Source organism: Strix uralensis, chromosome 18 (assembly GCF_047716275.1).
Source record: "Strix uralensis isolate ZFMK-TIS-50842 chromosome 18, bStrUra1, whole genome shotgun sequence".
Classification (NCBI taxonomy): domain Eukaryota; kingdom Metazoa; phylum Chordata; class Aves; order Strigiformes; family Strigidae; genus Strix; species Strix uralensis.
In genome coordinates, this window is record NC_133989.1 from 9,075,834 (window position 1) to 9,099,959 (window position 24,126).

At 40.9% G+C, this 24,126-nt stretch overlaps 1 protein-coding gene across 12 annotated transcripts in view; it reads left to right on the forward strand.

The window, feature by feature from the left end:
* RIPOR3 (RIPOR family member 3) overlaps window positions 1-24,043 on the forward strand; it is a 53,435-nt gene extending 29,392 nt beyond the window's left edge. For 11 of the 12 annotated variants that reach the window (XM_074887991.1, XM_074887995.1, XM_074887988.1 and 8 more), the window contains 19 exons: window positions 167-245; window positions 988-1,011; window positions 1,137-1,190; window positions 1,927-2,076; window positions 2,583-2,646; window positions 3,037-3,080; window positions 3,764-3,889; window positions 5,921-6,066; window positions 12,970-13,099; window positions 13,762-14,346; window positions 15,505-15,644; window positions 16,489-16,621; window positions 17,385-17,493; window positions 18,679-18,840; window positions 19,010-19,168; window positions 20,290-20,492; window positions 20,762-20,845; window positions 21,785-21,875; window positions 22,975-24,043. In XM_074887991.1, coding sequence (XP_074744092.1) covers window positions 167-245; window positions 988-1,011; window positions 1,137-1,190; window positions 1,927-2,076; window positions 2,583-2,646; window positions 3,037-3,080; window positions 3,764-3,889; window positions 5,921-6,066; window positions 12,970-13,099; window positions 13,762-14,346; window positions 15,505-15,644; window positions 16,489-16,621; window positions 17,385-17,493; window positions 18,679-18,840; window positions 19,010-19,168; window positions 20,290-20,492; window positions 20,762-20,845; window positions 21,785-21,875; window positions 22,975-23,075 — 2,584 coding nt within the window. In that variant the 3' untranslated portion in view covers window positions 23,076-24,043. The remainder of the gene's footprint in view (window positions 1-166; window positions 246-987; window positions 1,012-1,136; window positions 1,191-1,926; window positions 2,077-2,582; window positions 2,647-3,036; window positions 3,081-3,763; window positions 3,890-5,920; window positions 6,067-12,969; window positions 13,100-13,761; window positions 14,347-15,504; window positions 15,645-16,488; window positions 16,622-17,384; window positions 17,494-18,678; window positions 18,841-19,009; window positions 19,169-20,289; window positions 20,493-20,761; window positions 20,846-21,784; window positions 21,876-22,974) is intronic. The other variant, XM_074887994.1, reaches the window with a different exon arrangement.
* Window positions 24,044-24,126: the final 83 nt, after the last annotated feature.

Consider the following 24,126-nt stretch of genomic DNA (forward strand, 5'->3'; position numbering starts at 1 on the left):
TTGGCCCATGTCTCTCTATATAGCCATTCACATCTTTAGAGAGTAAAACAAGAGAAGTCTTCTAGAGAGGGAAATTGCTTTGTAACATTCTGGTGAAAAATTCTTTGGGGAGGTGTTATAGTGAATGTACTAGAGGAGTGTAACACTGGGTTTTCTTTGTCTCCAGTGAATACTTGGAAGCACATCAGGCTGAATTAGATTATCTTTCTGGTCGACACAAAGATACAAAAAGGAACTCCAGACTGGTAAGACACTTTTAATGTTAAATACTTGTATGACTTTAAAAATAAGTCACAAAAGTAGATGCTTTCTCACATCTGGAAGTCCCAGGGCTCTTCCAGTTAAAGCACTGAGGTGAGATCCAGCAAGACATCACAATCAGAAATTTACCAAGCAAGTTAGCTTTAGATGTGAGAAATAAACTTGGGATTTCACATTTTCAACACCCAGCAGTGTTCTTCAGATCATGTTACTTTTTTTTACTGGGATGTTACCTCCTTGTGTCTGTTCAGTGATCAGTGTTTGTTTCTGTACGGACAGAAATGATGATAAAGATTGGGCTTTGTTTTCTAGAGTTGGTGAATGTGTCCTAGCAACTTAGATTCTGTTGTGTTCACAGCTCCCTAGAAGTAACTTCAGCAACAGTGCTAATGAAAAGACAACTCACAGATCCAACTTTGCCCTTCATTTGGGAAATAATAGCTAGATTTTAAAAAAAATCAGAAACTCCCATGACCAGTGTCCATGTCCTTGTTATAGCTGATGGTGAGACTATCTTATTTCAAGCATCTGTGAAAACCAGCCAACCATGAACAGAAAATGAGACTACTTCTAAAGATGTTGGACTGTCTTTTTGTAGTAAACAATGCATCTTCATTTAGTGTAACTTAAGATATGTGTAGTGAGACCTGCAGTACATCTGAAAATATCATTAATATGTACAAATACACATGCTCTCCTGTTCAGCCTGTGCTATTTCTCTTTCAGGCTTTCTACTATGACCTGGATAAGGTAAGACGATTAAGGATGAGGTGAAATGTTGCAAATAGAGAAAAATTGATGTGTCTACTGTGTTACTTAAAGGCATATTTAGGAAATAATTTCTCAAGTCCTCCTCTCTCTCCCCCCTTCAAAAGCAAATCCGCTCTGTGGAGAGATACATTAGAAAACTGGAGTTTCACATAAGCAAGGTAAGGGGTTTTATGTCTTGTACATGTAAGGCTTACACTGCTATATAAGCAAACTAAATAAAAGATACTTTGCTTATAGTTAATCTGAAGGGGAGTAATGCTGGGTACTTTCTGAAAGCTGTAACCACTCTTTTTACAGAAGGAGGTGATTTTTATTTATTTATTTTCTTGAATGGTTCTATTCAGGCTGAATGTTGGGCACAACCCAACCTGAGTTTGCCTGTGAAACCAGTTTGCATACCCTGCCAGTTTATTCAGAAAATGCTGCTGTAGGAAGACTTAGATGTTCTCTTCCCCCCTCCCACCGGGGCCAAATGGGCAGTTCTGTAGTGTGCATGTCTGCTGTCTGCCATCTGCTTCCAAAGGAATCAAACCTCTCCTCTGACATAGCTAAAGGTGTACGTGTGTTAAGCTGTATTGAAGGAAGCAGTTTCCTGTTCTCCAAGTCACTTTTCCCTGAACAAAGTGTTACTCTGCTCCTTGACTTCTAGTCTGATAATAGCAGAGTGAATTGTTTCTCAATATCCCATGCTTTTTCGCAGGAGTGTCTACAAACTGTTGCACTCTAATCAGTCTGTAAAATGCAGGAGTTGCAGCATTCTGCAACACTATGATAATGGGATTTGGTTGGGGTTTTTTTTTCCAGGAAAGTTTCCTGATGCTCCTTCCCAAAACTTATTAAAACTATGCTGGGGTAATTCTTGTTCATTCTTCCCCCATCCCCCAAATCTTAAAGGTAGAAGAACTCTATGAAGCTTACTGTATCCAGTGCAGACTACGAGATGGAGCCACTAACATGAAACATGCCTTTTCCTTGTCTCCTTCCACCAAAGCCTCCAGAGAGAGCCTAGTGGAGCTTTACAAGAACTTCCAAGAGTGCACAGAGGTAGGAAATACTACACACGTGTAGTGAAGACCTGACTGTTCCTTAGCAAAAAATGTACCAGAACTTGCTGCTGGCTTATTTTTTTTAGTGGTGCAGGTTAAAAGCTTTAACATGTGAATGAAATGCAGGTACATAATGTGAACTGAAGCTTGTGAGATAAATAGTTTTCAGGCAAAGCTCTTGAATTCTATGGCTTTTTTTCTTGCCCCTACTCACATTGGCTTCATGCATTCATGAAGACAAGTGAAAAAATCCTCTAAATTTCTGCTTTAATAGTGGGGTCCATTATGACTTACACCAGAAATAATGGGATGAGAACTGAATAATGAATAAGCTATGCTATTTTTACAAAACAAGTAGTGGAAGGTAACTGACAGTGAATTTGCTCAAGCAAAAAAAAAAAGTCAAACTCCTTTAAAGATGAGATGAGAAAATAGCTTATGTGGGAGAGGGTAGCTACTCTGCACTGTTTTTCAGTCATAGTGACTGTTCGGTCTTTCTTCTAGGACATGTGTTTTATAGAAGGGGCGTTGGAGGTCCATTTGGGAGAGTTTCACTTGAAAATGAAAGGTATGTCCTTTTTTGTTTCCTTCAAGACTCATCAATTGATTTGGGGTTTCCTGTGCAGCAGTCTGATCTTTTGAGTGTCCACTTATTCAGTGTCAGTTGCTTCCACTGGCTTTCTGGATCAGACCCTGAACAGAATTTTGGCAAGCTTCTGTTCACTTCAGCACTGTAAACCAGATCTGCAATGGTGTTTGATATTTGAGTACAAAAGCTGACAAGCTTTCTTTCCTCAGCTCAGTTAAAGTTTGTGCTAAGAGTGTTTTGGGCTAGTCGCATAGCTTCTGCATGGAGTTGAGCACAAGGGGGTGTTAGTCACTTTATTTATTGCAAGCTGAGGCTTTGGGGGACATTGTACAACTCTACAAGTATTAGGAGTTTTCCTTTTCTTTTCAGGATTGGTGGGCTTTGCACGCCTCTGCCCGGGGGACCAGTATGAGGTGCAGTATACAGCATTAATTTTGTCCTTTATTTTACTGCTGTGAGTTTACAGTAGAGGAACAGGAGAGCAAGGGTGCAACATGTAGAAGGGGAGCAGGAAACAGACTGTGATAAAACCATGCACAGTTCTGATGAGAACAGTGCTTTGGCATGTTCAGCGGTTACTCTGCCCTCTGAGACTGAAGAGGGAAAGATGTGATTCCAGTGTTATGGGAGGGTTTAAAAGATGGCAGTGATTGTCTATCAAAACGAACCTGCCAGGTCTTTGTCTTCAAAGTTGCCCTTCAAATCAAGTAACAGTTGCTGCCTGTTTCTTGGAAGATTGCCCTTGGCATGATCTGAATGTGTTTTAGTATCTTACTGGGTTGCTTTTCTACTTCTAACAGTTCCAAACGAATTCCAGTGTGCCTTGTATTTCAGTACCGCTATACTTGCTATGCAACATAGTTCTGCAGTTCTTCTAGAATGGGTGGGACATATCATTTAACACTGAGTTAAGGTGTTAAAACCTGCAATCTCAATTCCTGCCTCCAATCTTCTAGCTTTATCCAAGTTCCTAAATGTATAGTGATCAAAGGAATGGCTTTGCTTCCATGGTACTGGAACAGTGTGAGGCCTATGGACTGAAGAGAACGTTCTGGGATATGTCGACCCAACATCCTTTTTTCTTTGTGGTTTCTAGGTGTTTGTACGACTGGGGCGCCAAAAATGGAGATTGAAAGGCAAGATTGAGACTGATGACAGCCAAACATGGGATGAGGAAGAAAAGATTTTTATACCCAATCTCCACGAGAAGTTTGAAATCAAGGTGTGGTGTATAATGGTTGGATTGGAATCAGTGGGTTAACAGGTCTTCTGCCATACTACTTACCTGTTAGGCTACCAAGCGTTTGTCAAAATTCTGAAGTAATTTTCTTTTCCTAGCCATGTAAAAGTGGCAGTTAATCAGTATTCTGCTTACTGAACAGACCTCTACTGTTTTTCCTTTGCTCCTGACACTCGTAACTGTATTAGTGCATCTGCTTTCCCATGTCCTGGAGTCTGGTATATGTGGTTGTTTTGTGGTTTTTTTGGTTTTTGTTGTTTTTTTTTTTTAAAAAAAAAGTCCTGGATCAATATCTGAGATTTTCTAGGGTGGAGACAAAAAGATGTATATGTATATATTATTTAAATCACCCATTGGAATATTAAGTACCTGGAGTTCTGTTTTCTGTTGAAAAAGATAAATATGTATACGGAAAACATCACTGCATATGTGTATGTTTTGAATGTGTAGTTCACATGTCCCTTTATCTGGGTGCATTGCAGAGTCTTTTGTCATATTTTACTCCAGAGATGCTCCATTACCTGCAAAGAGCCAATGGCATTTATATGTTGGTACAGACTGTACTTTATATCTTTAGAGTTCTGACACTTCAAAAAAAAAAAAGGTGCCTTGGAAGAGGTCACATCTTTAACAGTAAGGGACCAGTGCTAGTGGCCTGTGGTATGTAGATGACACACTGTGGGTACCCCTTGGGGGAAGCTTGTAGTTCTCACAGACCCCTGCGCAGCTGCCACTGGCATTAGTTCTGGCACTTACCTAGCAGGTGGAGTTAATCCTTAAACAGCCCTTCCACTGTTGTCTGACATCTTTCGTGGGCTGGGCTCTGCAGCATGACTCCTGTCAGCGTAAAAGAGCTGAGATCGAAGGCTGTGCTGGATCCTATTCTACTAGGAAACTGTGCCAGTGCAGGGTTTCAAGTTCTGGCAGCTGTGTTAAAGCAGCTATTGCAATGTTCCCCTCCTATCTGGCAGCAAGAACTGGGTTACATAGGAGAGACTTTTTGGCGTCTTGCCAGCACAGCCTTTGGAAATGTGCTTATAATGTGGGGGTTTTTTCTGCCACTGCACAATGAAGATCAGGTGAGAGGCTAATTCAGACCCCTGTTTTCCCATAATAGTTGTTAAAACTTGTATTACTTTGTATGACAATGATAGTTTTACTCTTTTTGTCAGCTTATGAAAGTCTACTGACTAATGTTCTCCACACCCTCCTGTTCTTTCCAGTTTGTACTTAATAATCTTCACCCAGTACAAATACATAGCAGGTTTAAAAAAAACAATTTTTTTTTCAAAAAAATTGAGGAGTGCCAACGAGTGTTCCAAGAGGAGCCTAGCAACAAAACTTTTCCTAGCTCTTAAAGGAGATGTAGCCATGTAACTAATTCCTGAAGTGGACTCCAGGCACTTGTGCTAAATTTGTGCTGGGTCTGATGCTTTATGTGCTTCTAGAATAATTTGGTCTTTGATGGGAAGTATGTTTTTATAGCAAATGTTTGATAATTTTATTATTTTTTTTTAAGTAGCTGAAGAAGCAAAGGGCCAGGCTGGAAAAAATGTGAGCCTGTAACTGCATTGATAATAAATTCACAGCTACCTGCAGAGCTAAAGGAAAGAACTGACACTTAGAAGTTCTGATTTTGATCCATAGCTAACCTCAGGACAGTTAGGAAGGTCACAGTGGATGCAGAGAGTTGTGCTTACAGATCCTTTGGGCAATTGAGAGCTGAAATAGTCTAGTGTAGGTAGGCTAATATACTTCTCTGTAATATATATTTCTGTGACAGTGTTGTTCTAATAGGTAGACAAACTAGACTCTGTACTATAAATGACGATTACTTGTATGTATACCAGAGCTAGAATTTCCAAATTTCAGACTAATTATTCTTAAAGTATCAAGGTTTTAATTTTGTTGTGACTTCAGAGCAGATCTGAGCCTGGGGTGTTCTCCTTTCCATGCACATGACTTAGGATTGTCTGGTAAGATGAAAATGGATATGTTTGTCTGTCCCTGCAGGTGACAGAGCTGCGAGGACTGGCCACTATTCTAGTTGGTGTTGTGACATGCGACAGCATAAACTTCTTTACAACTAAGCCTCAGGCAATCATTGTGGATATAACTGAACTGGGCACCATCAAGCTACAGCTGGAGGTCCTCTGGAAGTAAGTACAGCTTCAAATGAAAAAAGCTGGAGCTAAACATTTGAAATAAATGAAAGTCTACTGAATAGGTCAATTAGTAGCATTCAACATGGTAGTCCTCTTTCTATTTGCAGAGCAGGTGCAGGATAGATAGCAGCCACACGCTTCCTCACAGCAAACCCAGCTACTGTGCCTGACCTCTGACTCTGTGGGACCTGTCCTCAAGGAAGGGAGGGAGGGGGGAAAGGGACAGAAGCTACTTCTGTGACCCTTCAGTTCTTTGGTGTTATCAGAGCCATGGCTGGTCACAGGAACTGACTAGTAGGCTTTTAGTTAGCTTACTACTCTCAGAATGAGTTTTCAAGTCCAGCTCTATAAAACATGAACAATAATCTTAAAGATGATGACATTGAAAATAGCAGCTTCTAGGTACAATGAAAAAATATATAGTTGAAATTTTAGGACAATCACTATTATCAGGTCACAGTTCATTAAAAATGAAGCTTTCCCAAAGCCTCAGCACCTTCATATTTACACTGTGATTACAGTTATTGATAGAAGGCCTGTTTGTGCACTACAGGGAAGCTTGGTTACAGTTGCACTTTTACAATAGTATTTTCATGGTGTCTGTGATTTGTTAAATTGTTTTATAATTTAAATCTGTGAATTGACTTTTGTAGTGGATTACTGATGTTATTAAAAGCAAATTCTCACTTTTATGGATGCTGCACTGGAACTTCTTCCTCACTCTAGACACACCACCATAGATTTTTGAGGTAGTACTCTTATTTCTGCTTTATGGGACTTTTGGTCCATACTAAGAGTCTTGTCTGCAAAAAATCAAAACTCTTTAAAGTGTTTCCATTTATTATTGTCCAAGGGTTAAATCTAGCCATCTAAGTGAAGTGCCCAATTAAAAAATGGGCACTCTTCACCTGTACTTTTGTATATAGCTTACTGCAGTCCTCAGTTCTTCCCAACCCAACATGGCAAAGAGGCATTTGAACACACCTCCATGATAAGGACCTTTGTGATGACTTGTGGATCTAAGCTCGCTCCAGGAAAAGCAGAAACTGAACAATGTTCAGATCAGGAAGAGCAGGCAGCTATGCCTTGCAGGCCAGACTCACCTATGACTCAGCCTTATACAACTCTTCTTCTCTGGCCATGCTGGTTTCTTGTTTTGTTAAAAATTACCCCAAAATTAAAAAAGCTTGTTGAATGTGTGGTCTGCCAAATGTGCCCAAAAGCCAAACATCTTTTGGTAAGAGAAAAGTTTCCCTGCCCTTAGGGTAAAGTAACCAAACGTATTTTACAATCAGACTTGATTTTTCAGGTCTTAATACCCTGTTTTTACTTTTAATTACATTTAGAAGCATCATTTGACTTAGGACCTTATCACAGCCTTTTAAGACACCAACAGAGAAATGCCACAAAGGTTTTCTGTTGCAATTCCCGATCAAGTGTTGATAAACACTTTTCAGGTTACATTACTGAGGTTGGGGAAAGAAAAGTTTTATTGATCAACGTACTATTTTCTGAATGTCTTTTGTGTATGCTGTGTTTCTTGAAACTTACTGTTGACTTGTACATGGAATTGGGCAGAAAAATGAGTCTTGGCACCAGCATCTGAAATTTTTTTCAAACATACATGTTGATTTAAGTCAATGAGAAATAAACGCACACAGCAGAGTTTTGCCCGCACCTCTTGTTTAGGACACTTTTTCCTCCTGAGGTCTAACAATGGCCATCAGTGTATGTCTTGTTTTGATGAGGTGTTGCAGCTGCTCTGAGACTTTTGAGGCCTCTGTTTCTTGTTTGAGAAGCTGAGCCACTAATTAGTTGGGTAACAAAGCCTCATTCCAGAAGTTTGCTGTGATCTTCCATTATATGCCATATGAAACTTCCTCTTACTCGTGCCAAGTGACGTGTGTATTCCCATCTGAATCTGAAAGCAGACACATTCATGGTAGAGTTATTGAAAACTGTGTGGAGTGGGGATGGGGCAAGCTGCATTATATATATATTTTTTTTAAATGACAGCCCTTTTAAATGAAGGCCAATTAAAATATTCTGTTGTTTTGACATTAACATGCCTTAGTATTGGAGAAGGAGAGGAACATGGGAGGATATATGGGCTCTCATACATCCCCAGCAAAGTCTAATGCCTTTATTTGTTATCTCTCACCCTGCCACAAACACACGTCACCAAAACTTGCATTGGGTTTAATCTGGGTGTAAAATGATCCAAAGCTGTATATGCAGTTTCAGAGTGGAAAGGACTGCAGACAGAACCCTCTGCTTACAGAAATGCTTTTCTTATAAGGGAAGTCCCTTTTTCCCTGATTTCAAGCCTGACATCTTAAGCTTCACCTGTGTAGTGAAGGAGATGTACTTTCTTTACTGAACTGGGTATAAAATCCATTTATGGGAAGTGTTGTACTGAGAGATGGCACATTTGTAGTGAAGTCTGAAAGAAATCACTTCTACTCTCTTCTTGTTAACCCACACAAATGGCATCTAATAGGTCGACTTAATTTACTTTTTCTGGACCTACTTGATTGCCTTTCCTCACTGTCAATAACTTTATATTGTATATAAATAAATAATTATGCACATAAGTTGTTCTTACAAAAGGACTGTGTGAGGAAAACCCCTTCCTATTCTGGAATATTGCATAGTTTCTCCAATAATAGCCTAAATCTCCAAAGCAAATTATATTTGTGACTAAATTTTCTAGAAAAATGCAGTTCAAATTATGTTGACGATTGTTTCAGTAGCTCAAAGCTCAGAGTGCAGCTTTTGATTGGCAAGATGAGCACTTCTGTGGCATTTGGGACAACCATCACCCAGCTTTTTGAGTTGGCAACAGCGGAGCTGAGAGCAGGGTTAGCGGTGATGCATTTTCTTTGAGAGTTAATCCCCACTTGGAATTTTTCAGTGTATAAGAAAACTCCGGCTGCGTGTCTCTGCTGTGTTTAAGTTTTGTGCAATGCGTTGGTATCCTACCAAGTGGATTCTCCAGAGCACTTTTGCACAGAACTGGCAGGCTCTCATCTTTGACAGCCTGTTTGCTGAAGTTGTTTACAGAAAAGAGAAGTTGTGTGGTGATAACTCAGGGTGTTTCTATTTTCAAAGATGAAGCACTCAGAATAACAGCTGCTTTTTTCTTTGATTTAAGAATAACTAAACAAATCCAGCTGATTTGCCCAAACTTCCCTGAGAGGCAAGCTTTCAGTCTAGACCTGCTTTGTGAGAAATCCAAATGTAGATCACTCTTCCACTTCTAAATGTATATTTTCTTTAAATAGGCCACTAGTCTTCTGGGCTCCTTCCTTCAACTCCTTTATAGATTACGCTATGAGGAGCGTGAATGAGCTTGGGCCTGTTGCAGAACAGCTTTGTTGACCAGTTTGGCAGAAGACTTTATTTTTTTTGCCAACCTAAACAGCAGTCTGAATTATGTCTCTCACATGAAGGACAAAGAGAAAGCCTGTATTCTCTTTTCAGAACTTCAGTTAGCACCTCGTACTGGGATCTAAGGGTACCATCCAGCCAGAACCTCTCTTATGATTTCTGCCCACTCTGTAAGTGTGCTGGCCTGGCTCACAAGGGTTCATGAAGTAGGAGGAAAAAAAGCCTTAAGGGAGAATAAAAAAGGAAAGTCTGTTTTTTCTGGATACATACCTACTGACAGTCTTGCTGTTATAGATGAAAACTTATGTGAATAGGTAGTTACTCACGCAGGTACCTTTAGGCAGTAGACCATCAATGCATCTCATGCTTTTGATGGAAGTGATGTTTCTTATCTTAGTCTTGTAATAAGCTGTACTAACCTTGAAACTGGTGCTTATTATGCTTTGATGGGTAGAAGAAACCTAACAACAATCACAGTGTTAAAATTGCATGGGCATTTTCACCTGTGTTCAGTAGGGGAAAAAAAAAATCTCATGATTAACAGTGAGTCCAATCCAGTTGACCAGAATTGTTTGGGGTTTTTTTTTTATTAATGCAAGTCTGGATTCCCAGGCCTAGTAGTGGGATTCAGACAGGTTTGTCCACCAAGAGCCCTTCTGGCCTGGTGATGTTTAATACATGGAGCGATTGGACAGGAGGGGAGTGATTAGGGCGCAGTCTTGGTAGTGAGAGAAAGGAATGCAGATCCTCTGGGGTTGGAGACTGAATTGAGCTCTTATGTGCTCTGCCTTATTACTTATGTTTCTCCAAGAACATAAACCAGGAAGTGTCCTCCTTACATACCCAAGAGAAAAATGCAACAGGGTGAGGGAAATGGTAGAAATCTCAATTATTTCATCCCTCCACAGATTTGGTGATTATAACAAAATAATATCTTGCTGGGAATCCATGCTCAGTGCTGGCAAGGCTGAGGTACCTCTGAATGTGTGCGGATGCAAAGCTTCTGATGGTGTGGGAGGTTCAATCTAGGGAACATAAGCTCAGATGAATTGTAAACCCTTTCAAGGTCAGGCTGGACATGTGTGTTTTGGACCTGAATGCTGAAGTCTTGCAATGGTGCTAAGGAAAGAGCTAAAGGAGAGTTTATGTGCTGCATTATATTGGTTTAATGGTGATGGCTTTGTAGTGTTGTACCTTTAATGCCAATATTGTGATTAGTCATAACTAAAGACCAACATGTTTGGCAATATAGAAATAGAATGGGGACAACAAAGATGATTAGACATGTGGAGACGCTTTCATTTATTTTTTTTAATAGAATTTTTCAGTCTTGAAGAGGTGTTGATGAATAATACTGTACAGGCATATAGATGTTTGCTGTAGGGAATGTGGAAAGGAAATTATTAGCCACTGTTTCAGTACAGCCATAGAGACCCCCCCATGTCAAAGTACTTGTTCCACAATGTAAAGTTAAGCAACAAACTTTCTGCATGCTTTTGACCTACACAGAGATTTTGTGTCAGTAATTTCGGGAAGTGACTAGATAAACTAAGGAAAAGCGTGTGACACTTAAAGGCAATAGTCTGCTTGCAAAGTCTGGTGCCTGACAGATCTAAGCTATAGATTGCCTCAAATTTGAGTATGTATCTTGGGAAAGCCTACTATATTTGACTTATTTCCTATGCTTTTCCCCTGAATATCCCCTACTGGCTTCTGTCAGTGTCAAGATGCTGGGAGAGATGGATTCATAGATCTGTTCCAGGATGATGTTTTGTTTGCTGTACAAATGTGGAACAAGGTGATGATGGTTCATGCCCAAAGAGCTTACAACCAAGAGAAAATACATGCTTTACAGGAGACTTCATTCTTTCCTTCACCCTTCACTTTGCTCTCTCTCAACTTGTTACCTTGCAGTAACAGGGAGCGTGTGCGTGCCTGGAGGACAGCTGAACAGCTGTATTTTGCTAGAGGATTGTCAAAGGAGCAAACCAGGTTTAGTGTGTTATTCCTGTCCCTTTCCTCTAAAGTGTCATTTTGCATTAATGCACTGCTATATTAAAAGCTGAAAATGAAAAATCTGAGGAATGGATCCCTGTGACTCTTCCTAAGAAATACTACGGATAGGAGCAATTTGCTTTCTTCAGTAAACATTACAGGCTTTGGCTAAAAGGCTCTTGCTGTCAGAAACCCAATTTATTTTCTGCATAGTGAGACAATGCAGATGGTTGTTAATGTGACTCCGTGGAACTGGCCTGTTTGATGAACCCCAGCTGGGTGACACTGGTTAATTTAGCCAATTAACCTGTATTAGGCAAGCTCACAGAGCGTTACCTCCATGCTGAGGAAGACAGTGATGTGTTGCCCTGCAGGATGCTGTTGAGAATCGTCCCTGGGCAGCATGAGAAGCTAGAGAGAATTTGAGCTCTGCTTTTCAACTTTTGCTAGAGAGCAGAACTTCATTTCCCTGTAACTGATTAGTCCTCATTATTGTTTGGATCTTTTCAGACTCCTAGTGGTTCTATATTGTACAGCTAAATGCAGCTGACTTTATCCAACTGTTTGGTCATTGTATTCATATGCACAAGATTATAGATTCGTTATAAAAAATTAAGTTTTTTTTCAAAATGCCAGTACTTAAGTGGAAAAAGAAACTTTATTTTGGTGCCCCAAGGCATATCAGTAGGGAAAAAAAGTAACTTGTAGAAAAAATGAACTTGCTTTACTTAAAATATGTTTTCCTTGTCCTGATTAGCTGAGTTGCATTTTGGGAGATAGTTTGTCCAAGTTTCCTTAGACTGCTTTGCAAAGGAGTTGGGAAATTAATGGCTGTGATGTAGTAGGTAATTGGGAAGTCTTTAGAGCAGGTCTTGTCAAACTCTTGTAGACCATAACCTGGTCCTCTGGGGCTGTAACTGGACTCATCCATGACTGTATGAACCACATAACTTGCCATATACCACTGCCCAAGCTTCCTCTGCCAGCCAAAGGAGTTGTTTATTAATACTTGAAGGATAATGAAGGGTTTTTTGGTGGCTATTCCAGGTAGTGTGTGCTCTGCAGGAGGGAAATTAATGACAGTTTTCCTTTACTATATGTGTTATATTTCCTTCCTATCCGGCATGGTGTGTGTCTCACTGTCTGTCCAGTGGCCATCAGCGGGCAGCCTGTGCTGTACTCACCAGTGCTGGTGCCTGTGGAGGACACTGCAGAAGGACTGAGAGTACTTCAGACGTTTGGCCTGTTGGATTCTTCTTCCAAAGACTGTGGCACAGGCCTCTGTCTAAAGGGTGCTGAGAATTCTGTGGAAAATACACAACCTTTTTGCCTACCTCTTTTTCTGCTGGTGTGATCAAAGATACTGGTCAGAGAGGCAGTTTCTCTTTCCTTTTGTTCCCTGTGTTGTTTACTGAATGTCACCGTTCAAGTCCTAACAGCTGTTTCTGCTGCTAAACATTTCTGTGCTTTCTGGTCTTACTGATGCTTTGGCCTTTGTGTCTTCTGCTACAGCCCCTTTGACACAGAGAGCCTGTTCTTGTCACCTGGAACCACTGCCAAGTTTTCTGTGGGTAGCAGGAAGAGCTCCTTATACAACTGGACCCCACCAAATACTCCCAGCTTCAGGGAGAAATACTACCTGGTGAGTATGCTGAGGAAAGCAAAATGCAAAGCACAGACCTAGGACATGATTTTTTGCTTAGATTAGGCTATTGAAGAACACACTCAGAAATGTGAAAACATAGCACTCCAGGGCCTTTGCAGTTTATTTTGGGGCTTCATTATATTTTTCCTTTAACCCCTATTCTTTTGAGTTCCATTTTAGATTTTGTGAAAGAAAAAAAAAAACAAACCTGCCAAATATTCCTCTTGGCCTCCAGAATGGTCAGGTTGTGGGCATCTGCTCTAATGGTCTGTGGTAGGAATCAAACTAGGAACCAGGCTGTCTCAGTACTGTGGAGCAGAATGGCATCTTAGAGGTGCTATGTGAGACAAGCCTTCCTCTTCCTCAACCCCACTTCTTGCCAAGTGTAGCCCAGGGGAACAGAAAACCCTGTTCTCTTTCTCACTCATTCAAGAGGGTTTTGTTTTAATGGTTGTTTTATATGATCCTGTTGAGCCATATATCTCAAATACTAATAACAGCATATATATGTTCCCCTAACATCAAGTCTAGAGCCCTGTGGTTTTGACCAGTTTGGGTGCGTATGCTTCCAAGAACAGGAAACCACAGTTCTCCACCTTAGGTGGTATCTCATGATTTTCGACTGCATATGTGCTCACTTACGAATCTATTTGCTACAGTCTGTTTTGCAGCAAAGGCAGAACCAAGGGGATGTGAGTGATGAAGCTCAGCCTCCCAGCATATTGAGCTACTTGGCTGCCTGTGATTTTGATGTACATGGGAGGAGCAAGCCTCACAATCCTGCAGAGACAAGTGAGGCAGACTCGTTCAGCTCTGAGGATCAGAGAGGGACAGAATCCAGGAACACAACTCCGGCTCTAGACCATAGGACGTTGCCTTTGGTGATTATTCAAGAGACTTGTGCAGAAGAACGACAGCATCCTCTTCCAAATCACACAACTCTAGATATCCTGAAGAAGACTCCGTGTGTGGATGGATTTCCAAATAACCTGTCTAGTTTTCTGCATCGTCACAAAGGTAGTAGAGATTCTTTCAACCAGACCAGAAGTTGCCATCTGACAGAGCAAGAAGACATTAGCCAGAAAAGCTTGAATACCGCAAATGACCTAAAAGTAGATGGATGTACAAAGTCAATTGATAAGACTCTCCAGGAAGTGTTAAATTTGCTGAAATTACATGATGTGGGGCAAGCCCAGCTGGAGAAATTGAAATACCAGGTTTCATCTCTGAGGGATAAATTAAAGGTATGGTAGTGTTTTACTCATGGTCGATGGTGTAGCTTCTGCTGTTACTCCTAAAACTGTGGAAGTCCCATGTCCTGGTGGTGAATTTGATTTAATGACGTGTCGATGGCACGTTCCCACACAGTGAGCTTGGCCACCAGAGGTCGGGCACTGCTCGGAAAAGGCAGCCTGGAGCGAAACAGCACAGGAGCCGTGTGCTGCACAGCACCTCTGAGACAGCCTTCAAACGCTGTGCACGGATCAGTAATCAGGAAAAAGAAATTAAGAAACTGCCTGCAGTCAAAGTGGAGACTAGTCTGGGCTAAGCAGAATCTGAACTATATGTCAGAGCCTCTGCATTTTGGTTTCCTTCTAACTTTTTTTGATGTTTCTCAGATTTAGTATAGTTTGAGATGACTGCATCGGTTCATCAAACCTAATGTTTCTCCAGGATCCCCTAGCTTTTGCAGGCAGTTCAGTCTGTCTGATAGTCCATATGATGCTGAAAACATTTCTTTCATTAGAGGAAAGATCCTGGAGAAGAGCTTTCTGCAAGCAGTGGGTTATATTGCAAATTTGGTAGTACTGCAGTACATGGGGCCAGCATACAGACTTGGGAGATACGATACTGTAATACTTCATCGAAGGTCTGGAATAATAAATGATGTTAACAAAACTGCACTGACTTCCTACTCCAGTGCAACCACTCTCAAAATAGAAATTAAAAAAAACCAAACCAAGTGCTCTCAAAGCAGCCTTTCCAAAGGGGAGGAAGTTAGTGGCCCCATGAAATCCACTACTGCTCTCAAAGTTCTTGGATACTGTGCTGGAATGCAACAGATGCCTAAGATTGCTACTTCTAGATCTGAAACAGGGAATAAGTGAAAATTGCACTAATGCAGAAGATGCAGAGAAAATCAGCCCTCATACCAACCTTAACAGTCATGGAAATCCAAAGAGGAGTACAGACAGATTAAAATATTGAAGCATATTTTGAATTTAATTAGTAACATTATTTTGGGATCAGCGTGCTGTACCAAGAGCTAACTTTCCTGATGTGTTAAGAATGAAATCAGAAAAGCAAATTGATTTGTTATTGAGTGATTTGAAAAACAGCAAAGAACTCATGCAAAATGGCTTGGTAACTACAAATAACAATATTTTTCCTTCCATCAACAGCTAAAAACGCTTCATCACAAACATTCATCTATGGAAAGTTTAATGGTGGAGACAGTACTGGAAAGTTTTGACTTTTTAAATGCTGACTGTAGTGCTGATGAACTTTCATTATTTGGAAGCATAAGAACAGCCAGTATCAGGTATGTATCTGCAGCACTTCGTTACAGGGGACAAGGGAGAGGGGTGAGGAGGGCTCATCCCAGGAACTCTTACCGATACACTGTGCTTGGCTAAGTAATGGTTGTGCAGAGCTGCTCTTGGTGTGAACATCCAGGACAGAAACCAATTTTTTTGAATACTTTGATATTCATAATACCTACCAGATGGAAATGGCAGGAAACTTAAACTGAATGTCCAGAAAACACTGCAGAATGATACAGCAGGATATGGTGGAAGGCCTAAAGGGTAGGCTTGGCTGCCAGGAGCAGACTGCAGGAAACTGCCTTATCCGGGCGGTGCTGAACAGCGCTGCGCTAGCGAGGGAGAGCTACGGGCACCTTACACAGCTCTTCTAACCTCTTCTTGCTTTTGAATTCAGTTTTGTAATTTGCAAGTTGCAGAGCACTGAAATTTATGTTCCAGAGCTACAAGCCTGATCCTGGGAGACTTATTACACTCCCAGTATCATCGAGCTGGGAGAACACGGGGGGATTTGTCTGTTCTGTGCACTGCTTTTGCAGGTCACCTGCTGCAACTCAATTCACGTTACATGGAAGCATCTTCTACTAGTATTGATTCTTCAAAATGGGGTTTTGTGGGGTCAACTGATCTGGTATTACTGTTCTGGAACAAGTTTTAGAAATGAAGTCCTCGTGCTTTTAAGAGGGGTTATAAATGCAATAAAAAATGCTTTTATCTGTTAAATGCCACCTGGTTTGTATGTTTGCAACTTGCTTGAAGGCTACTATTGAGACTGCACATCTTCATATTTATTTAGTGATGACAGTTTTAACTTTTTTCTTTTTTTCCCCCTCACTTCGACAGCACATACAATGACAATACGCTTCAGTCCGTGAACTGTGACATGAGAACAGAAGCAAGAGATGTAACTACTGGTGATGACAACTTAGACACACTTTTGATAACTCATCTGAAGCTGTGCAAAGGTCTTTTGCAGGTAAGGAATAGCCTATGGGTTTCCAGGGCACTGCTTGTAATTGTTGATTCTGATAATGGACAAAAGTGAGTATGTAGCTGGTTCTTCTATAAAAGCAGAAAGACTCAGAATAGAAATTGAGTCCAAAAAATGCAGTGTATACATGTGTATGTACAGAACATGTTATACAAAACTCTGCTGCTTTTTTTTCAGCCTCTGGGTTTTGCTGAAGCTCTAAGAAATGCCTTGTGCCCAAAGTAGGCTGTTAATGCAGTAGGACAGATTTGGCTGAATTGTGTATTGATAACAGGTGATCAATTTTTTAATGAATGAAAAACTGCTACTACTAGAACGAAACTGGTAGCATGTAGGGCAAGAAAGAACTGTTATCTCCCCTTGAGACCTCATGCTCAATTAATTTCAGTTACAGTGCTCAAGCCCATTATCATCCTCAAAGTATTCCCTCTGAGGATGGGCAGCAGAGGACAGCGTGACTGTTGGCATTGATCTGCTACACAGTTGTCACTGGACAGGGGGAGGGAAGAATGTCAGATGCTGGACAGCCTGTCCCAGCATAATGTGGCTTACTCATCTTGTTGTGCTGAGCAGCTCTGCACTCAGAAGTGACCTGCCCATGCTGCGATGGGAAAAGAGGCCTTTCGAGGGCAGCTGGTGTGTTTTCTCACAGATTTTAGCAGTTTGACTCTAAGAAACAAATCCTCATTCATCTTGAGTTTGATACTGCCTTTGTTTCAGCTACTAAGATAAGCATGTTGCATTTCAGAAACTGAGGTCACCAAATGTAGCCCAGGTTGTCCAGGAGAACATTCTGGAAGAAGTATCAGAGCAGACGCGAGTGCTGGGGGATGTCTTGGATATGTCTGTTGAAGAAAGTGAGTAACTGCATTATTCCAAGGCATGCCAGAGATGTGAGAGGAACAGGTACCTCTGCTTGAGCTTCCCCAGACACATCAGGGTTTCATTCTAAATTCCTTAGAAACATTCGCATAATTAAAACAGCTCTTTTATCTAGATTCTTAGAAGAAACAGGGTTCATCATCTGCTTGGTTTTTTCCCCTCTGAGGAAGGAAAAGGTTTGAAGAAGTTTGTCTTAAAGAAGTAGTAACTGAACTGAGATGTATTAGAAACAGGGATGTTATGATGGAGTTTGCAGTCAAAGAACAGCAGAATAGCCTTATAAAATCCTCTTTTATATCTGTGCTTTTACTTGGTAAGCCCAAATTCTGTATGCATTTGCAAGAAAAGTTTGGTGTGCAATTTTTCCCATCTCAGGCCTTCCCACTACTAAATTCTTCCATTGACTGTTGGATATGACAAAATGATAAAGGCACAATGGGAGACTTTGAAGGCTTTTGTTCTCATCTTGGTAAATATAGCAGCAAGAATGCAAATTTTAGTTGGAAGCATTTGCTGACAGATTTTATCCTGAAGGATGTGAGAATAAACTGTTCCCTGGAGCAAAGCTCCAAAGGGCCTTTGGTACGACGTGATGAGGAAAGTGTGGGAGTCTTAAATGCAGAACACAAGTTCCACATCTCTGTAGGTAAGAGGGTTGATGGGGTTTAAATGATAGCGAGAAACCACAGGGTATTGCTTCAAGTTCTCTTCTGAAGTGTTTGATGAAAGAAAGCCTGCCTCAGCCTCTGCACTGAGGCTCAGAGTTCTCCACTTGCGCAGGTATGTACGACAGGATCTCTGAAACTCGCACGTCTCTAGCTGACAGAAGTGGAAACATTTAAACTCACAGAAAGTTCTTCTGAAACTTGACTCAGATGCTGGGATAAAATTAATAATAAGAGGCAGAAGAGCTGTTAGGCGTCTCATTTGGGTCTCGTAATCACAGTTTAGGAGCTCAATCCAAGCCTGGTGAAATCAATGCTTGCAGATGTTAAAATACTGGCAGCAAATCTCCAGCTTTGAACAAAACCATCCATATAACACAAATACAAGTTAATGCTGACACATCTCTAGATGTGCCATCTGGTGCCTAATTTCTCATGTAAAATCCAAAATCTGCTAGAGCTCACTAACTTTTTAAAATGTGATTTTTTTTTCAGTTATTCAGAAGACTAAAAAGAAGAAGCACTATCTGAAAATCTGGAGTGATCTTGCAGAGCCTGGCAGCATCTTGTTTGCTTCAGCAGAAAGATTCCGGCAGGCACTAAAATACACAACAATGCTCAAAGTGAAGGAAAAATACCCTGGTCAATTAGAAGCAGGTACCAATCTGTTCCTTGCACGCAAGGCCACTCTGGTTTCGTTGTATTGCGTGGCTGAAAATTGTCCTTGTGCATTTTAAAAATAAACTAAAACTCTTACTTGTTTTGAGCAGCTTACATCTCACCAACCTTTCATTTTCCCATTTGTTCTTTTCCATGTTATTTTCAGTACTGCAGAGGTTGCTAGAGCAGATCATCACCTGTGATGGGTTACTCCTCTCTCCGTACCTCCAAACAGAACAGGTTACTTTATTCCAATTTTATAGCTACCTGGAGAAACACCACATTACCAGCCTGGAGAAACACTTGGGAAAACTTGCTAAAGAAGGTAATGGCAGTGCTTGGCTCCTTTGCTTGAACTGACAAGCCCAGCAGCTGGCTGTTGCTCTCCGGGTTGCTACTCGAGATACACTTCCAGAACAGAAAACAGCCCGACCATTGCATTGACAATTTGTTGCCATTTTGATTCCCCTTATGACTGTGTAATTTTAATTAGAACAGGAAGGACATGCTTGACTGCCATATCTAACCAGGTAGAAACAAAAGAGAGGTGTGAAGGGTGGGTTTATCTTAAGTGCCCTAAAAAGTACGTTCTGTGTTATTCTGAAGTTAAAGCAGAAAAAAAGTTGGCAGCAATCTACAGCTGGATTCTAGGGCTGGGTAAATGTCTGTAGCTTTTTGTGACTCTTGCAGCTGTAATCGGACACAGATAATAGCAATAACATTTCAGAGGTTACTAATGTGCATTTTCTAGCATGAGGTAGCCAGTGTCTTGCTGAAGCCTAGTCCAACATGTGAAAGTACTTAGCCTGTATCAGAAAAGAATTATTCTAAAAATAATCCTGATATTGGCTACATCTTTAGTCTTACTTTGATGCAGTTGACTCATGTGGTGGGGGACTAAGAACTTGTGCATTGCTAGTCAGTGAAAAGACCTGGAATATTCTTCATATTAAAGTGTAAATCCAGTGCCTCATTTCTTATTTTGTTTTTAAAAGATAGAGGGTTTTCTCTTTGACCAGTACAGCAAGATCTTCAGGGATGTTTAGAAGTATTTTGCTTGATTGTGTTTCCCTTACTGTAAGACTAGACTGTTTGTCCTAATGGCCAAAGGGGCAGGAGTTCTTTTGCACTGTATGTTGTACTTGGTGCACCCGGGTCCCAAAAGGACCAGGGCTCTGCTGCACCCTGTGAACTGTATTGTGAAACAACAATCTCTGCTCCGTTTGTCAGCCAGTCCTGGCATAGGAGGAAATGAAACAGACGGGAAAGACGACAGGATGGTCAAAGGGGCAGTCGTCCTCGTTGGCTTCCTGCCGTGCCTGCCTTGCTCATTGGCCCTGCGAGTAACTACTTGTGGCCAAAGGAGATGGAATTAAAGAGGAGTTTGTCTTTTCTCCATAATGTCCTCTTTTGTCAGTTAGTGAAGTTGAGTCCTTTCACTTGCAGTAATGCTGATTGAGGAGCTGCAGTGCCCTGGACGGCTGAAGACTCTTAAAAAATTGAAAGGAAAGCGACTGAACAAACTCCAACCTCTACCACAGACTTTACGGCTGCTTGGGATTTTACAGCTAGATGACAACCACCGCGTCAGCAAGGCAGCCACATCCTGCCTCTCCCGTGCAGCCACAAACAAGAACTTTAGGGAAAAGGTAAAGACTGCAGTCCTTACTGGCTCTTCTAAATAGATGCTGAAATACATGGAACTTGTTTTATCCCAGAATAGCACTACTGTCCTCTCCACACTTCATTAATCTATTTACTAGAACCTAAACTACATCAGTGCTCAAGTGGTTTGTCTATGTCCTTTATTCAAACTGAGGGGAAAACCTGTGCTAATGTCAGTCTGAATTTGAGTGCTTGATTACGCTGAAGTTTACAAAGCCTTTCTTCTATTTTTTTTTTCTCTTTTTTCATTTAGGCTCTCCTTTTTTACATGGATGTTTTAGCTGGCTGTGATGCAAGACTTCAGCAAGCTGCATGTTTGGCTCTTAAAAACCTCAGAGTAAGTGTTTACAGCTCTACTTTTGCTGTGCATGTCTGGCCAAAATTGCTAGATGCAAAAGTGTATCTAGCGTTTTTTGTTTTTTTTTTTTTTTTTTTTAAGCTGGTAGGGCTTCTTTTTCAGCTTCCTTCTATTGGTCAGCCAAAGAATTCATCAGTTCCAAACTATTAATGTTATTGTTCAAAAGGCAGCAGGCAGAGGGAGCTACAGGCATCTCGGAGTCCGTCTGATCTGCCAGGCACAGTACAATGGCAGGAAGGATGTTTTCTAACTTCTGCAATGTTGTCAGTCAGTGTCTGTTGTCCTTCACCACTGACATGCACGTATTTAAATCAGCAACAGCTATATATGGAGTCAGCTTTAACTATAGAAATTTAAAGTTAAATCAGTTCATCTTTGTTTAACGATAGCTGATTATAGTCAGAAAATAAAAGTAATATTTGCATTGCTATTGTAAGAAGCTGTCAGCCCAGATTTAAAGCTTTCCAACAGCCACAAGTCTGTAGTAAGTTAGTTTGCACACAAGGGATTATTGTGAGCACTGTCTCTACAAACATGTCACAAGACAGGCCCAACAAATCAGTCTTGTTCTCAAAGTCAGATTTGCAAAGCAACTGTTGCCCTTCTACAACCTGCATTAACTCTTTGAGCAAAGGTCTTGGTTGGTTTATGCTAATCTAATGGTAGTGCAGCAGTGATCTGTACCCTAGAACTTTCACACTCCTTCATGCCCTAAAACAGCTGAGAAAGTAGCAGAGGTGAGATCATGTTGAGAAAAATCAACTGCAAGCTGGTATGTTGGGGGAGAAAAGAAAGGTCACAGCAGAATTCAGATGCAAGAAGAGATGGGAGTTAGTATGTATGCGTTTACCTTGCAAAAAACGTTCATCAAAATGCTTCTGAAAAGCTACTGTTGCAATTTTTTCTTTTCCCAAACAGGGTGTTGAGAGTATTGAGCAGGTCGCCCACCTGTGCCAATCTGAAACAGAGGAAGTTAGGAATGCAGCCAGAGAAACAATGCTGTCCTTTGGTAAGCCCTTCGTACAACCTTGAAATGGGGATTCTGAGAACATGATGTGAAATAGTGCAGAATCAGAACAGGCCTGAAGTGCAGCCTGAACACATCTAGGACAACAGAAATGCTTCATGAACAGCTATTTCATACCATTAAGATAAACCTTGTATCACACATAATAACCAAAGGCTCCCAGTGAAGTTTGTATAACGAGACCAAGGAGATTTCTGTAGATAAAGTGCTTTAAGAACCACCAAACTTTTCAAAAAGGTGGCAGATAGACAGTGCTGCTACAGTACTTCTTCATAGTAGTACTGGCATCAGCAATTTTCTTCTCCTAGATTTTGCAAAAAGGATATTTGAATCTGGCAGATCACAATAAAGCCTCTTCTAGCTCTGAGATTAGCTAAACTGATTGAAAGATCTTTTATATATCAGAACAACAACAGACTCTTTGGGCAGGTAATCTCTTCTAGCCACCTACAAATTGAGTGGTTATTTCTAATTTTGATGTTTCTATTATTCAGGGGGGAACCATTTGAAGAATGGACGGGAGGGGTAAAGAGTACAAACAGAATGGTTTTATTCTGGTTCATTACCTGTTACTTTACTGTTGAGCTACTGAATTCAGGTGGAGTTCAGGGGCTAATGAGATGTCAGTGTTCCCAATTTGCTCCTGTCCAGCATTTGTACTCCTGCTGAGGGCACAGAAGTGCCCAGGCTAAATGCACGGCTGCTAGAGTGGGTGTCCAGCTTAGCTGGGAGACAGTAATTTCCCTGTTCTGTTCTTCCTAAAAACACTTTGGTTCATGCTTAGTTCTGGGGGTCTCCAGACTTGCTTCACGGAAGCACTCAGATTCACATGGATTACCAAACAAGTTTTCCAGCTGTGATGCTCCAAACCGTTACTCATGTGGAAATGTTTACAGAGGCCGGATTTTCCATGCAGTTTTTGGAAAACTATTCCCTTAGCAATGTGTTTGTCACTATTGAGAGTTCTTGTTAGTTCCAGACAAGGTCACAACAGAAGTATTTCTAGAGTATCACGTTTCTTGAGGTGTTTCTGACTGCGTTCTCTTCCTCAGCATGGGATGTATTTTCTCTTTCTCCACAGGTGAAAAGGGACGACAAGCCTTTGAGAGAATGGACAGGATTTGCTGTGAATTAAGAGAAACTGTACAACAAGAGGCTGAAATTGAAATCACAGTATTTTAGTAGTGGAATATGAGGAGCTGAATCATTTTGTCCTCACAGCCACAAATGGGTGCCCGAGGATTTTGTTTTGTTGTTGATAGTGTCTGGTTTACTTACGCCCTGCTCTATAAATGCTGCATACTGACAGAGTACAGGTTTGTTTCCAAAGTGGGGAGAGTTTGCAGTCTGCACCAAGGAGACTGGAATATGTTTCCTCCCTGTCTCTCCGCACATGATGGAGAGTCCAGTGCTGGACACATGAAAACTAGGATCTCTTAGAATATGTCACCAGGTTGTCACTTGAGTTAAAATCCCCATCTTACTGAAATTAGCTGCCCCTGCTCAAACTGTAAGTCAAAAAGGATCTATTTTCCCATAAAGTATTTTATTAACTTGACCTTCCTCAAAGGGGAGAGAAATGATCTCTCCACCAGTCCATCTAGAAACTGGCAACGGATCATTTCCATCAACTGCCATATGTGTTAGAAAAAATCCAGTGGCATTGCTTGGTGCTTTCTTTTCCTTGTACAGTTTAGTTGCACAAGGAAAGCTTGTTACTTCAAAAGCCAATTTCTTCATAATTGTTACAACTTAGGACAGGTTCAAGCAAGGACTGACAAGGAGGGTACTGAGTGTATGGCCTCAGCAGTTTACAACAGGAAGGTATGTCTTGCATTTGCCATGCGCAGCTCTGACTGACAGGGGCAGATCTGTGTAAGTTGGGGTTTTTTTATATTTTTAAAAAACTTATTCATTTAGTCATAGATCAAGACTTCTCATAATCATACACCCACTGTCAGGCTCCTTACTCAACACTTGGGTAACTTAGTGGAGAGTAGCCCTAGAGAGACGCCTGGCTTCAGGTAAAATACTTGAAAGGGTTTGGATTGTGTGTATATATATTTTTTATATATATTACTTTTCTATTCAGTATTTATTTGTTGGATTTCATACTGTTTTCTAAAATTCTAATAAAACATTTGAGACAAGCTCCTGCAAGTGCTTCGTGCTGCTGTGCTTGTAGCGTTGTGGGCAGGTACAAGGCAATAAACCCCCCAAGAGAATTAAGATC